Source organism: Cetorhinus maximus, chromosome 3 (genome assembly GCF_964194155.1).
Source record: "Cetorhinus maximus chromosome 3, sCetMax3.hap1.1, whole genome shotgun sequence".
NCBI lineage: Eukaryota > Metazoa > Chordata > Chondrichthyes > Lamniformes > Cetorhinidae > Cetorhinus > Cetorhinus maximus.
In genome coordinates this window covers 11,808,727-11,824,450 of record NC_135881.1, presented here as the reverse complement: position 1 = coordinate 11,824,450, position 15,724 = coordinate 11,808,727, and the positions used below count along the sequence as shown (strand labels likewise).

General features: G+C 44.7%; 1 protein-coding gene across 3 annotated transcripts in view; it reads right to left on the bottom strand.

Annotated features, from left to right (window-relative positions):
• mindy4 (MINDY lysine 48 deubiquitinase 4) overlaps positions 1-15,724 on the bottom strand; it is a 170,767-nt gene that overhangs the window by 117,359 nt on the left and 37,684 nt on the right. For all 3 annotated transcript variants that reach the window (XR_013575200.1, XM_078536430.1, XM_078536436.1), the window contains exon 5: positions 13,606-13,658. Coding sequence is in view for 2 of the 3 variants with exons in the window: in XM_078536430.1 (XP_078392556.1) it covers positions 13,606-13,658 (53 nt within the window). In the remaining variant the exon portion in view is untranslated. The remainder of the gene's footprint in view (positions 1-13,605; positions 13,659-15,724) is intronic.

Here is a 15,724-nt window from a genome sequence, read left to right as displayed (position 1 = left end):
TCTTTTAAATAACTGTTGGAAACCTTGTTTCCTAAAAAATCTAAAGGCAACTTGGCCTTTTCGCCTGCCCGCCAACCATAAGGTTGGACGGGCGGCGAAAACTTTTATTCAATTATTACTTTAGTGGCCTTAATAGGCCTTTTAATTGTCAGCGGGCTCGCTGCCAACTCCCGCGTGCGCCCGCCAACTGAAATATCGCACGGGTGCACGATGGCATTGGGACGCTCACCCCACATCATCACGCATTATTTTACGCTTGTTTGGGTCGGGCATGAGCCTGTCCAACAAGCTAAAAACTCTGGCCATGATAAATTTGCAGGTAATGACAGCAAAATGGTGGAAATACTAAGAATTATTTTGCTCATTTTATTAGGGAGAATAAATTGATTGGCATGTCATTAGGATAAATCAAAAAATATATAAAGACATTTAATATTGAAAGGAGGGGGAGCAGTGGAAATAATTGCTAAACTATTCAAACTTAGATTGGAAAATAACCACTGCTCTGGACCCTGGACTCACGCCCTAGCAGGCTAAAAGAAGTTAGGGAAACTATGGCAGAGGCAATGTTACATAAACAGTATACGCAGCAAAGTGATTAGTGTCAAAGGACTGGTGAACAGCTAATGAGATTCCTACACATAAAAAGGGAGACAGAACAAGTTTAGGGAACTACAGATCAAATAGCTTAATGTCGGCAATGGAAAAATAATGGAATCCTTAGTCAAAGATGAAATAGAAAAATATCTAGAAACTGAAATATAAATAGTAGTCAGCACAGATTGCAAAAGGGAAAACCAGGCTTGACCAACCTAATGCAATTCTTTGAAGAGTAGAAAGGGTAGACAGGAGTAAAGCAACAGACCTAATGTATTTGGATTTTCAAAAGGCCTTTGATAAGCTATCTCATAGTAGACTAATGACTCATGTCAGAACAAATTGAGTTGGGGGACTTGGAACAGAATGGATAAGGAGCTTGTTACAAAACAGAAAACAGAGAATAGGGGTCATAGGTAGTTAATCAGACTGGCAAAAAGAGGGCTGTGATTTTATACAAAGATCAGTGTTGTTATGACGTGGCAGGTGATGTGTGCCAAGCGGACCAATTCCACAAAGGAAACCTGGCCACAACATCAGAACGGTTTTGCAATTTGTATTTATTACGAGGAGGTTTGGGCACTGAATTCAGGAGTAAGAAGTCCACTAGCACCCTTAGAGATTTTAAAAACTAAATTAAAACATTTATTAACAAAAGAAAAGGTTTCAAGCACATGCATAAGACTAGTTACTTAATGCTAATTCTACAATTCGTAATTAACCCAACTCCCAACTACACACCCCCTTTAAGGCAACATTCCAAAATAGATTTTAAATTTAAAAAGCAAGCCAGCAAATTACCACATCATCCATTCGACAGTGGAATTCCAAAGGCTTTTTACCAACTCTAGTTACTGGACACAGCAGACATTTGCAAAAATGGCTGGAGGCTTTTTCCAGGCTTGATCCACACACACCTGTTAGATCTTACATGGCCCCCCCCCAACCATGGTCTTTCATTCTTCTTTATATATGTTTCTTTCTCCTTAAAGAATGTGAATTCCATTGTTCCATATGTCTTTATAAAATTTACTTTTCCCGTAATATAAAAATCTTTCATTTTGCCAATATGACCTCGTTCCTTTTGGGAAAAATAAACACACGACTTGACCTTGCTTAACTTACCAGTTGTAGGCACCCTACCATCCCTTGGAAATCTAAACAACTCCTTTGCTTATCTAAAAATGCAAATTTCCTTCACAGCTTATATGCTAAGGCCTCATCCATGTTTACTCATTAGCATTACAAGTACCCTTCTAAACTCAACTCATTTTTTTTTACTCATTCACGGGGTGTGGGCTTCGCTGGCTGGGCCAGCATTAATTGCCCATCCCTAGTTGCCTTGAGGAGGTGGTGATGAGCTACCTTCTTGAACTGTTGCATCCCATGTGGTGTAGGTACACCCACAGTGCTGTTAGGAAGTGAGTTCCAGGATTTTTACCCAGCCACAGTGAAGGAACAGTGATATATTTCCAAGTCAGGATGGTGAGTGACTTGCCGGGGAACTTCCAGGAGGTGATGTTCCCATCTATCTGCTGCCCTTGACCTTCTAGATGGTAGTGGTCGTGGGTTTGGAAGATGCTGTTGAAGATTCCTTGGTGAATTCCTGCAGTGCATCTTGTAGATGGTACACACTGCTGCTACTGTGCGTCAGTGGTGGGGGGAGTGAATGTTTGTGGATGTGGTGCCGATCAAAGGCGCTGCATTGTCCTGGACGGTGTCAAGCTTCTTGAGTGTTATGAAAGCTGCACTCATCTAGGCAAGTGGGGAGTATTCCATCACTCCTGGCTAGTGCCTTGTAGATGGTGGACAGTGAGGAGGTGAGTTACTCGTCACAGGATTCCTAGCCTCTGACCTGCTCTTGTAGCCACAGAATTTATATTGCAAGTCCAGTTCAGTTTCTGGTCAATGGAAGGTCATTGATGTAGTAGCTGAAGGTGGTCGGGCCGAGGACACTGTCCTGAAGAACTCCTGCAGTGAGGTTCTGGAGCTGAGATGACTGACCTCCAACAACTACAACCATCTTCCTTTTGTGCTAGGTATGGCTCCAACCAGCAGAGAGTTTTCTCCCAGATTCCCATTGACTCTAGTTTTGCTAGGGCTCCTTGATGCCACACTCGGTCAAATGCTGCCTTGGTGTCAAGGCCAGTCACTCTCACCTCACCTCAGGGCTTCAGTTCTTTTCTCCATGTTTAAACCAAGGCTGTAATGAGGTCAAGAGCAGAGTGGTCTTGGCAGAACCCAAACTGGACGTCAGTGAGCAGGTTATTGCTAAGCAATTGCCACTTGATAGCACTGTTGATGACCCCTTCCATTATTATACTGATGATTGAGAGTAGGCTGATGAAGTGGTAATTTGCTGGATTGGATTTGTCCTGCTTTTTGTATACAGAGCATACCTGGCCAATTTTCCACATAGCCAGTTAGATGTCAGTTTTGTAGCTGTGGCAAATTCTGAAGCACAATTTTTCAGTACTATTGCCCAAATTTTGTCAGGGTCCATAGCCTTTGCAGTACTCAATGCCTTCAGCCGTGGCCTGATATCACGTGGAGTGAACTGAATTGGCTGAAGACTCGCATCTGTGATGCTGGGGACCTCCGGAGGAGGCCGAGATGGATCAACCACTCGGCACTTGCTACAATCTTCAGCCAGAAATGTTTCAGCCTTATCTTTTGCACTGATATGCTGGGCTCCTCCATCATTGAGGATGGGGATATTTGTGGAGCCTCCTCCTCCAATGAGTTGTTTAATTGTCCACCACCATTCACGACTGGATGTGGCAGGACTGCAGAGCTTAGATTTGATCTGTTGGTTGTGAGATTGCTTAGCTCTGTCTATCATTTGCTGCTACTTATGCTGCTTGGCACACAAGCAGTCCTGTGTTATAGCTTCATCAGGTTGACACCTCATTTTTAGCTATGCCTGGTGTTGTTCCTGGCATGTCCTGCTGCACTCTTCATTGAACCAGAGTTGATCTCCTGGCTTGATGGTAATGGTAGAGTGGGGGATATGCCAGGCCATGAGGTTACAGATTGTGTTCAAGTACAATTCTGCTGCTGCCAATGGCCCACAGCGCCTCATGGATGCCCAGTCTTGAGTTGCTAGATCTGTTCAAAATCCTGCATGGTAGAAATGCCACACAATATGATGAAGGGTGTCCTCAATGTGTAGGCAGGGCTTCGTCTCCACAACGGCTGTGCAGTGGTCAGTCTTACCAATACTGTGGTGGACAGATGCATCTGCAGCAGGCAGGTTGGTGAGGGTGTGGTCAAGTACATTTCTCCCTCACCACCTGCCACAGACCCAGTCTAGCAGCTATGTCATTTAGTACTTGGCCAACTCAGTCAATAGTGATGCTACCGAGCCACCCTTGGTTATGGACATTGAAGTCCCCCAACCAGAGTACATTCCGCACCCTTGCCACCCTTAGTACCTCCTCCAATTGATGTTCAACATGGAGGAGTGCTGATTCATTAGCTGAGGGAAGGCAGTACATGGTAATCAGTAGGAGGTTTCCTTGTCCATGCCATGATACTTCATGGGATCCGGAGTCGATGTTGAGGACTCCCAGGGCAACTCCCTCCCGACTGTATACTACTGTGTCGCTACCTCTGCTGGGTCTGTCCTGCCAGTGGGACAGGACATATCCAGGGATGGTGATGGTGGTGTCTGGGACTTTTTCTGCAAGGTATAATTCTGTGAAGATGACCACGTCAGGCTGTTGCTTGACTAGTCTGTGAGGCAGCTCTCCCAATTTTGGCACTAGCTCCCAGATGTTGGTAAGGAGGACTTTGCAGGGTCAACAAGGCTGAGAATGCCGTTGTCGTTTCCGGTGCCTAGATCGAGGTCGGGTGGTCCATCCAGTTTCATTCCTTTTTTGTGACTTTGTAGCGGTTTGTTACAACTGAGTGGCTTGTTCGGCCACTCGGCCATTTTGAAGGGCATTTAAGAGCTGTGGATCTGGAGTCACATGCAGGCCAAACCAGGTAATGATGACAGATTTCCTTCCCTAAGTGAACCAGATGGGTTTTTACAACGATTGACAATGGTTCCATGGTCATCATTAGACTTCTAACTCCAGATTTTTATTGAATTCAAGTTCCACCATCTGCCATGGCAGGATTTGAACCTGGGTCCCCAGAGTATTACCCTAGGTCTTTGGATTACAAGTCCAGCAACAATACCACTACGCCATCGCCTCCCCTCAATTATTGCTTGTTGCTAAGCAAGTGCCACTTGATAGCACTGTTGATGACCGCTTCCATTACTTTACTGATGATGAAGAGTAGACTGCTGGGGCGGTAATTGGCCAGCTTGGATTTGTCCTGCTTTTTATGTATAGGTCATCCCTGGCCAGGTAGATGCCAGTGTTATAGCTGTACTGGAACAGCTTGGCTAGGGGTGTGGCAAGTTCTGGAGCACAAGTCTTCAGTACTTTTGCTGGAATGTTGTCAGGGCGCATAGCCTTTGCAGTATCCAGTGCCTTCAGCCGTTCTTGATGTCACGTAGAGTGAATTGAATTGGCCGATAATTTCAAGCTTGCAGTCTAGCTGACTCCAACTCAATTAAATCACATACAGACAGAATCATCCATACTCACCCTATAAACCTATTTTACAATAAACCATAATAATATTATGAAAATTATTATAGTTTCATAACAGCGTTAGAACCACTATTCACCATTTACATAAACGATTTGTACCAAGGAACTTGAAGTGCAATTTTAAAATGTGCAGATAACACCAAATTGGGAGTGTAGCCAATACAGAGGAGGACTGCAAACAGGTGTGTAATTTGTAACTCTATCCCAGTCTGTCAAAGGAAGCCAAGGAGGAATTAGCGGATGCTCTGAAGATCATTTTCCAATCTTCACTAGATACAGACGAGGTACCAAAGAATTGGAGGTCTGCAAATGTTGTACCATTATTTAAAAAGGGTGCAAGGAATAGGTCAGCCTGACTTCTGCGCTGGCCAAATTATTGGAATCAATTCTGATACACAGGACAAACTGTCACTTAGAAAGGCATGGGGTGATCAGGGGCAGTTAGCATGGTTTTGTTAGGGGAAGTTCATGTCTTACTAACGCAATAGAATTTTTTGAGGGAGTAACAAGGAGGATTGATGAGGGTAGTGCATTGGATGTTGTGTACATGGATTTTAGTAAGGCATTTGACAAGGTCCCACATGGCAGACTGGTCAGAAAAGTGAGATCCCATGGGATACAGGGCAAGGTGGCAAATTGGAGCCAAAATTGGCTCAGCAACAGGAAACAAAGGGTATTGCTCAATGGATGTTTTTCCAAATGGAAAGCGGTTTCCAGTGGTGTTCCACAGGGCTCAGTGTTGGGGCTCCTGCTGTTTGTTGTGTATATTAATGGTTTGGACATAAATGTGGGAGTTATGATTGTGAAGTCGGCAGATGACACAAAAATTAGCCATATAGTTGATAGTGAAGAGGCTGATGTGATAGCTGTTGTCTCCAGGATGATATCAATGGTTTGGTTCATTGGGCAGAAAAGCAGCAAATGGAATTCAACCCAGAAATTTGTGAGGTAGTGCATCTGGGGAGGGCAAACAAAACAAAGGAATACTCAATAAACGGGAAGATGTTGAGAGGGGTTGAGGAAGCGAGACACCTTGGAATGCAAATCCACAGACCATAAGACGTAGGCGAGGCCCCTTGGGGATGAGCAACCATAATAAGATAGAATTCTTCATCAAGATGGAGAGTGACGTAATTGATTCTGAGACTTGGGTCCTGAATCTTAATAAAGGAAACTACAATGGTATGAGGAGCGAGTTGGCTATGATGGATTGGGAAACGTTACTTAAAAGGATGACGGTGGATAGGCAATGGCAAACATTCAAAGAGCGCATGGGTGAACTGCAACAATTGTTTATTCCTGTCTGGCGCAAAAGTAAAACAGGAAAGGTGGCTAAAACATGGCTTACAAGGGAAATTAGGGATAGTATTAGGTGCAAGGGAGAGGCATACAAATTGGCCAGAAAAGACAACAGACCTGAGGATTGGGAGCACTTTAGAATTCTGCAAAGGAGGACCAAGGGATTGATTAAGAAGGGGAAAATAGAGTACAAGAGTAAGCTTGCAGGGAACATAAAAACTGCCTGTAAAAGTTTCTATAGGTATGTGAAGAGAAAAAGATTGGTGAAGACAAATGTAGGTCCCTTACAGTCAGAAACAGGGGAATTTATAATGGGGAACAAAGAAATGGCTGACCAACTAAATACATACTTTGGTTCTGTCTTCACAAAGGAGGACACCAATAACATACCAGAAATGTGGGGAACACATGAGAGGGAGGAACGCAAAGAAATCGGTATTCGTAGGGAAATGGTGTTGGAGAAATTGATGGGATTGAAGGCCGATAAATCCCCGGGGCCTGATAATCTACATCCCAGAGTACTTAAGGAAGTGGCCCTAGAAATAGTGGATGCATTGGTGGTCATCTTCCGAGATTCTGTAAACTCTGGAACAGTTCCTACAGATTGGAGGGTAGCTAATGTAACCCCACTATTTAAAAAGGGAGGCAGAGAGAAAACAGGGAATTATAGACCCATCAGTCTGACGTCAGTAGTGGGGAAAATTCTAGAGTCCATTGTAAAAGATTTAATAGCTGAGCACTTGGAAAACAGTGGCAGAATCGGACAGAGTCAGCATGGATTTATGAAAGGGAAATCATGCTTGACAAATCTACTGGAATTTTTCGAGGATGTAACTAGTAGAGTTGATGAGGGGAAGCCAGTGGATGTGGTTTATTTGGACTTTCAGAAGGCTTTCAACAAAGTCCCACATAAGAGATTGGCGTGTAAAATTAAAGCGCATGGGATTGGGGGTAGTGTATTGAGATGGATAGAAAACTGGTTGGCAGACAGGAAACAAAAAGTAGGAATGAACGGGTCTTTTTCCGAATGGCAGGCAGTAACTAGTGGGGTATCGCAGGGATCGGTGCTAGGACCCCAGTTATTCACAATATATATTAATGATTTAGATGAGGGAATTAAATGTAACATCTCCAAATTTGCAGATGATACAAAGCTGGGTGGGAGGGTGAGCTGTGAGGAGGATGCAGAGATGCTTCTGTGTGATTTGGACAAGCTAAGTGAGTGGACAAATGCATGGCAGATGCAGTATAATGTGAGGTTATCCACTTTGGCAGCAAAAACAGGAAGGCAGATTATTATCTGAATGGCTATAAATTGAGAGAGGGGAATGTGCAACGAAACCTGGGTGTCCTCATACACCAGTCGCTGAAGGTGAGCATGCAGGTGCAGCAGGCGGTAAAAAAGGCAAATGGTATGTTGGCCTTCATAGCCAGAGGATTCCAGTACAGGAACAAGGATGTCTTGCTGCAATTGTACAAGGCCTTGATGAGACCACACCTGGAATATTGTGTGCAGTTTTGGTCTCCTTATCTGAGGAAGGATGTTCTTGCTATAGAGGGGGTGCAGCGAAGGTTTACCTGACTGATTCCTGGGATGGCGGGACTGACATATGAGGAGAGATTGAGTCGTTTAGGATTATATTCGCTGGAGTTCAGAAGAATAAGGAGGGATCTCATAGAAACCTATAAAATTCTAACAGGACTAGACAGGGTAGATGCAGGAAGGATGTTCCCGATGGTGGGGGAGTCCAGAACCAGGGGTCACAGTCTGAGGATATTGGGTAGACCTTTTAGGACTGAGATGAGGAGAAATTTCTTCACCCAGAGAGTGGTGAGCCTGTGGAATTCATTACCACAGAAAGTAGTTGAGACCAAAACATTGTGTGTTTTCAAGAAGGAGTTAGATATAGCTCTTGGGGCAAAAGGGGTATGGGGAGAAAGCGGGAGCAGGCTATTGAGTTGGATGATCATAATGAATGGCGGAGCAGGCTCGAAGGGCCGAATGGCCGACTCCTGCTCCTAGTTTCTATGTTTCTAAGTCAGCCATTCGGCCCATCAAGTCTGTTCCGCCATTCAATGAGATCATGGCTGATCTGATGATCCTCAACTCCACTTTCCTGCCTTTTCCCCATAATCCTTGATGCCCTTACTGATTAAAAATCTGTCCATCTCAGGCTTGAATATACTTAATGACCCAGCCTCTACAGCCCTCTGCGGTAAAGAATTCCACAGATTCACTACCCTCAGAAATTCCTCCTCATCACTGTCTTATATGAGTGACCCCTTACTTTGAGATTATGCCCTCTGGTCCTAGACTCTTCCACAAGGGGAAACAACCTCTCAGCATCCACCTTGTCAATGTCCCCTAAGAATCTTATATGTTTCAATAAGGTCGCCTCGCATTCTTCTAAACTCCAACGAATACAGACCCAACCCACTCAAGCTCTCCTCATAAGAAAATCCCTCCATACCCGGGGTCAACCGAGTGAACCTTCTCTGGACTGCCCCCAATGCCAGTATATATTTCTTTGGACAAGGGGACCAAAACTGTTCACAGTATTGTAGGTGTGCACTAACTAGTGCCTTTTATAGTTTTAGCAAGGCTTCCCTATTTTTGTACTCCATTCCCTTTGAAATATACGCCAACATTCCATTTGCCTTGTCTATTACCTTCTGAATTTGTATGCTAGCTTTTTGAGATTCATGCACGAGGACCCCCAAATCCCTCTGTGCTGCAGCTTTCTGCAGTCTTTCTCCATTTAAATAATATTCAGCTCCTCTATTCTTCCTGCCAAAGTAAGCTCACATTTTCCCACATTATATTCCATCTGCCCAAGTTTTTGCCCACTCACTTAACCTGTCTATATCCCTCTGTAGACTCTTTGTGTCATCCTCACAACTTGCCTTCCCACCTATTTTTGTGTTATCCGCAAACCTGGCGATAGTACATTCACTTCCCTCATCCAAGTCATTAATATATATTGTAAATAATTGCAGCCCCAGCACTGATCCCTGTGGTGCTCCATTAGTTACAGGCTGCCATCCTGAAAATGCCCCCCTTACCCCAACTCTCTGTTTTGGTGGCAGGACAGGTAGATAAGGTGGTAAAGAAAGCATATGGAATGCTTTCCTTTATTGGATTAGGTATTGAATACAAAAGCAGGGATGTAAAGATGGAACTGTGTAAAATGCTGGTTAGGCCACAGCTGAAATTTTGTGTACAATTCTGGTCACCACATTAAAGGAAGGACATAATTGCTCTGGTGAGAATGTACAGAAAATTTACAAGAACCTTGGCAGAGCTTGAAAACTGCAGCTATGAGCTAAGATTGGACAGGCTAGGGTTGTTTTCCATAGGAGTGACCTAATTGAGGTGTACAAAATTATGAGGGGCCTAGATAGGGTAGACAGTAAAGACTCGTTTCCCCTAGCTGAGGCGTCAATTACCACGGGATATAGAGTTAAGGTGATTGGTAGAAGGATTGTACAGAAGACCAGACTTGGAGCACTGTGAACAGTTCTAATTTTCATATTATACAAATATAGAGATACTGGAGGAAGGGCAACAAAGATTTACTAGGATGATACCAGAACTGAGAGATTATATCCTTCAAGAAAGGTTCAAAAGATTGGGACTCTTTTCTCTAGAAAAGACTGAAGGGTGACCATTCCCCATAAAGTTCGAAATAATTGACATGTCTAATGTGTTATCAGAGACACTGTTGTAGTGGTAATTGCTTTAGTAATAATTGCCCATTACAGGTAGGTGACTAAGAGGGGCATGGATGGTTGAAGTGGTGGGGACTGTACAGAGACTTTCTGATGTTAGGTGCCAGCAGACTGGCTCTCTAGTTATAAAAAGAAACTAACCACCCAAGAGATCAAAGCTCAACACATACATCAATGGAAATGACAGCAGAACTCTTTTGTCACTGTACTCAGCACAACATGCGGCTCACAGGCAAACTCAGCTGCACTTCGATCTGTTCCAATGCCAGCCTGAAACCCATACCTGCAATACACTGGCGCCAATATACATAGATGAAGACAATTAATTAATATTCCCTTCATTTCATTCTATGCACAATTAATTCTTTTTTTTAATCCATCACGGGATGTGGGCTTCTCTGGCTGTGCCAGCATTTATTGCCCATCCCTAGTTACCCTTCAGAAGCTGGTGGTGAGTTGCCTTCTTGAACCGCTGCAGTCCATGGGGTGTAGGTACACCCACAGTACTGTTAGGGAGTTCCAGGATTTTAGCCCAGCGACAGTGCAGGAACAGCGATATATTTCCAAGTCAGGATGGTGAATGACTTGGAAGGAAACTTCCAGCTGGTGGTGTTCCCATCTATCTACTGCCCTTGTCCTTCTGGATAGTAGTGGTCGTGGGTTTGGAAGATACTATCAAAGGAGCCTTGGTGAATTCCTGCAATGCATCTTGTAGATGGTACACACTGCTGCTACTGTGCATCGGTGGTGGAGGGAGTGAATACTTGTGGATGTGGTGTCAATCAAGCAGGCTGCTTTATCCTGTACGGAGTCAAGCTTCTTGAGTGTTGTGGGAGCTGCACTCATCCAGGCAGGTGGGGAGTATTCCATCACACTCCTGACTTGTGCCTTGTAGATGGTGGACCGGCTTTGGGGAGTCAGGTGGTGAGTTACTCGTTACACGATTCCTAGCCTCTGACCTGCTCTTGTAGCCACAGAATTTATATGGCTAGTCCAGTTCAGTTTCTGGTCAATGGTAGCTCCCAGGATGTTGATCATGGGGGATTCAGTGATGGTAATGCCATTGAACATCATGGGTCAATGGTTGGATTCTCTCTTGTTGGAGATGATCATTGCCTGGCACTTGTATGGCGTGAGTGTTACCTGCCACTTGTCAGCCCAAGCCTCGATGTTGTCCAGGTCTTGCTACATTTGAACATGGACTGCATCAGTATTTGAGGAGTCGCGAATGGGGCCAAACATCCCCACTTCTGGCCTCAAGATGGAAAGGAGGTCATTGATGAAGCAGCTGAAGATGGTTGGGCTGAGGACACAACCCTGAGGAACTCCTGCAGTGATGTCCTGGAGTTGAGATGACTGACCTCCAACAACACAACCATCTTCCTTTGAGCTAGGTATGACTCCAACAAGCAGAGAGTTTTCCCCCTGATTCCCATTTACTCCAGTTTTGCTCGGGCTCCTTGATGTCACACTCAGTCAAATGCTGCCTTGATGTCAAGGCCAGTTACTCTCACCTCAGCTTGGGAGTTCAGCTCTTTTGTCCATGTTCGAACCAAGGCTTTAATGAAGACAGGAGCTGAGTGGCCCTAGCGGAACCCAAACTGGGCATCAGTGAGTAGGTTATTGCTAAGCAAGTGCCATTTGACAACACTGTTGATGACCCCTTCCATTACTTTACTGATGACGGAGAGTAGACCGATGGGGCGGTATTGGCCGGGTTGGATTTGTCCTGCTTTTTGTGTACAGGACATACCTGGGCAATTTTCCACATAGCCGGGTAGATGCCAGTGTTGTAGCTGTACCGGAACAGCTTAGCTAGGGGTGCAGCAAATTCTGGAGCACAAGTCTTCAGTACTATTGCCAGAATATTGTCAGGGCCCACAGCCTTTGCAGTATCCAGTGCCTTCAGCTGTTTCTTGATATCATGTGGAGTGAATTAAATTGGCTGAAGGCTGGCGTCTGTGATGCTGGGGACCTCTGGAGGAGGCCAAGATGGATCATCTACGCGGCACTTGCAGCTGAAGATTGTAGCAAATGCTTCAGCCTTATCTTTTGCACTCATGTGATGGACTCCTCCATCATTGAAGATGGGGATAATTGTGGAGCCTCCTCCTCCAGTGAGTTGTTTAATTGTCCACCGCCATTCACGACTGCATGTGGTAGATTCCCAAACTCCCAAACAGAGCACAGAACAAGTATGTATCTTGTCCCTAGGGCCTGGGTCAGTGTAACTACGACAAAAGCTACACCAGGAAAGATAGGTTAACTTAAACAATTTCTCCTTCTTTCCTTCAACAAAGGGCCACTGCTCACCTCATTAGTAACAGTGCCTTGCTCTGATTAATTTTCAAGAATTTATTGTGTAAGTCTTCACACAGGAATCAAAGACACAACCCAGACCATGTCATTTAGTAGTGGAGAGTTGCAGAATACCTACTTCTTAAACCAGGCTTGTCCAACATACAACTTGTGGGTCACAATCCAGCCCACCCTAGCTCTCTATCCTGCTCGCGGAGCCAGAGTTCAAAATACAGGTAAGTGAAGTGCAAGATTCAGCAAAGAGCTGCTCCTCCAATCACAGGCTGTTCCTCTCCCGCGTTTGCTGCTGATAGTCCCTATATAATGAGGGAAGAACAAGAGCGGTGGAAGGGAGCGAGGGGGATAGGGAGCAAGGGGGGGTAGGGAGTGAGGGGAGGGGAAGGGAGCGAGGGGGGGGAAGGGAGCGAGGGGGGGAAAGGGAACGGGGGGAGGGAACGAGAGGAGAGGAAGGGAGCAAGGTGGGGAAAGGGAGCAAGAGGGGGGAAAGGGAGCGAAAGGAGGAAGGGAGCGAGGGGAAGAGAGAGAGTGGAATGAGACAGAGGGGGAAGAGAGAGAGTGGGAGGGAGGGAGGGAAGCGAGGGTGCGTGCGTGCGTCTGGCTCATTCCCAGTCACAGGGTTCTCACTCACTCTCATACAACCCACATACAGTATGTGTGAGAGACTGTGCTTGGGGGTGAGTGTGAATGAGAAGTCCGAGCCTGGGCGTGAGTCAGACACACACACACTTTAATGGCCATTTTTATTAATTTCTCATTTTTTAAAAAATTACCAACTCATTTCTTTGACTTTTTTTTGGCTCAGGGAGTTGTTTCTTTTCTTCATAGCTCAACTTTTTTTTTTCGAAGTTCATGTTTAGTGTTGTGCCAAATCTGATCTTTCCAAAATTTGCTCATGCATCCCTTGGGTGAGAAAAAAATTAAAATGTGGCTCTTCATGCGCAAATGTTGGACAAGCCTGTCTTAAACCTTTTAACATTATTTAAAACAGTGTTGCAAAATATGGTGAAAGGTAGCTTCAGATCTACAGGAGGTTCAGAAGATTTACAAGCAGTACCTATCTGCAGTCGTTCTATCAGTTGACTTTCGGGAGAACACATTGAGGGCTTTCTGGAAAGCAAAAATAAGATGTTATTCTATGTGAAGATAGCCAGGATTATCCAATGTGTTAATGTGCCGGTGTAAAGCACAACATATTACTGTTAGCTAAACCCTCATGCAGGTTCATTTTTCACAGCACTAAACCCATTCCAAGCAACATTTCCCCCCCCACAAAGTGTTATTAGCATGTTCATGTGCCCATTATGCATGTGCGAATATGGAAGGGAACTGCCAGGAGGCTGCCCAACTTCAGGGACCATCGCAGTCGAACACAATCTGTGTGCAGTGGCAATTTCAGCATGAAAGTCAATGCATGAAAGTGGAGGAACACTGACAGATTTGTCCCTCCCTATCTGATAAGCATCAAGATGAACTGCAGCCTGCCTTGCAAGCACGTTGGCTGAGATCATGTAGCTCAATGCAGAGGGGGAACAAAACTGGTATAAATATATAAACTCTATAAAACAGGCTATGCCACTCTCACTCGTTTATTTCAATAGCCCAGTGGGTACACGTGGAAATGTAATAACTCTCAAGATGTCATATAATAAACTGTGTTAGGTAGGGCTGTTGCTACACAGACAGGTAGCTGCCACCTGCTCCTTTACCTGGTTGCTCTAATGCAGGAATGCATCATGTTGGTAATGATCTGAAATAAAAGCAAAATGCTACGAATGCTGGAAATCTGAAATGAAAACTGAAAGTGCTAGGAAAGCTATTTAAAAAGGGAGGCAGAGAGAAAACAGGGAATTATAGACCCGTCAGCCTGACGTCGGTATTGGGGAAAATTCTAGAGTCCATTATAAAAGATTTAATAGCTGAGCACTTGGAAAACAGTGGCAGAATCGGACAGAGTCAGCATGGATTTACGTAAGGGAAATCATGCTTGACAAATCGACTGGAATTTTGAGAGAATGTAACTAGTAGAATTGATGAGGGGGAGCCACTGGATGTGGTTTATTTGGACTTTCAGAAAACTTTCGACAAAGTCCCACATAAGAGATTGGCGTGTAAAATTAAAGCGCATGGGATTGGGGGTAGTGTATTGAGATGGATAGAAAACTGGTTGGCAGACAGGAAACAAAAAGTAGAAACAAATGGGTCTTTTTCCGAATGGCAGGCAGTGACTAGTGGGGTACCGCAGGGATCGGTGCTGGGACCCCAGCTATTCACAATATATATTAATGATATAGGTGAGGGAACTGAATGTAATATCTCCAAATTTGCAGATGATACAAAGCTGGGTGGGAGGGTGAACTGTGAGGAGGATGCACAGATGCTTCAGTGTGATTTGGACAAGCTGAGTGAGTGGGCAAATGCATGGCAGATGCAGCATAATGTGGATAAATGTGAGGCTAGCCACTTTGGTAGCAAAAACAGGAAGGCAGATTATTATCTAAATGGCTATAAATTGAGAGAGGGGAATATGCAACGAGACCTGGGTGTCCTCGTACACCAGTCGCTGAAGGAGGCAGGGAGAGATCCCAAGAGGAAGAGTCCCAGGAAAGAGATAAAGACAGGGGATAGAAACCGGTCCCAGTTAAGTCAAGAAAAAGAAAGGGGCAGAGAAACAGGATGCAAGTAGAGAAAAGGGCTCCAGGGAGCAGAGTGAAATGGGCTTGGGAGAAGCTCTAGTAATTGAAGAGGACTAAGAAGAAGCCCTGAAGATCCAAGAAGGCAGATGAAGGTTGGTGAATCCGTGCAGTGAGCCATTGGGGCAAAGGTACCCCTTTTGACCAGTGGTGGTAGACTCTTAAAAATGCCCTCTGAACAAGGGCAATTAGGAATGGGCAATAAATGCTGGCCTAGGCAGCAACGTCTGCATTCAATGAATAAAAAAATGCTCTTCTTCGGATATTTATCTGATTTCAAGTAACTGTTTTGTTTTACGCTTGACATAATCACTATAATCAAACAACTTGTGCATAGCTGCCGTGCCAGTGTCACAGTGTACAAATCAAAAGCAACAGAAACTAAATGGCTTAACAAATTCACTGGTGTGCAACTTGATGAATAGCCCCTGATTAGACAGTCATGCAGTGCAATAGCTTTTCTTGCATTCTGTGCTTTTAGTT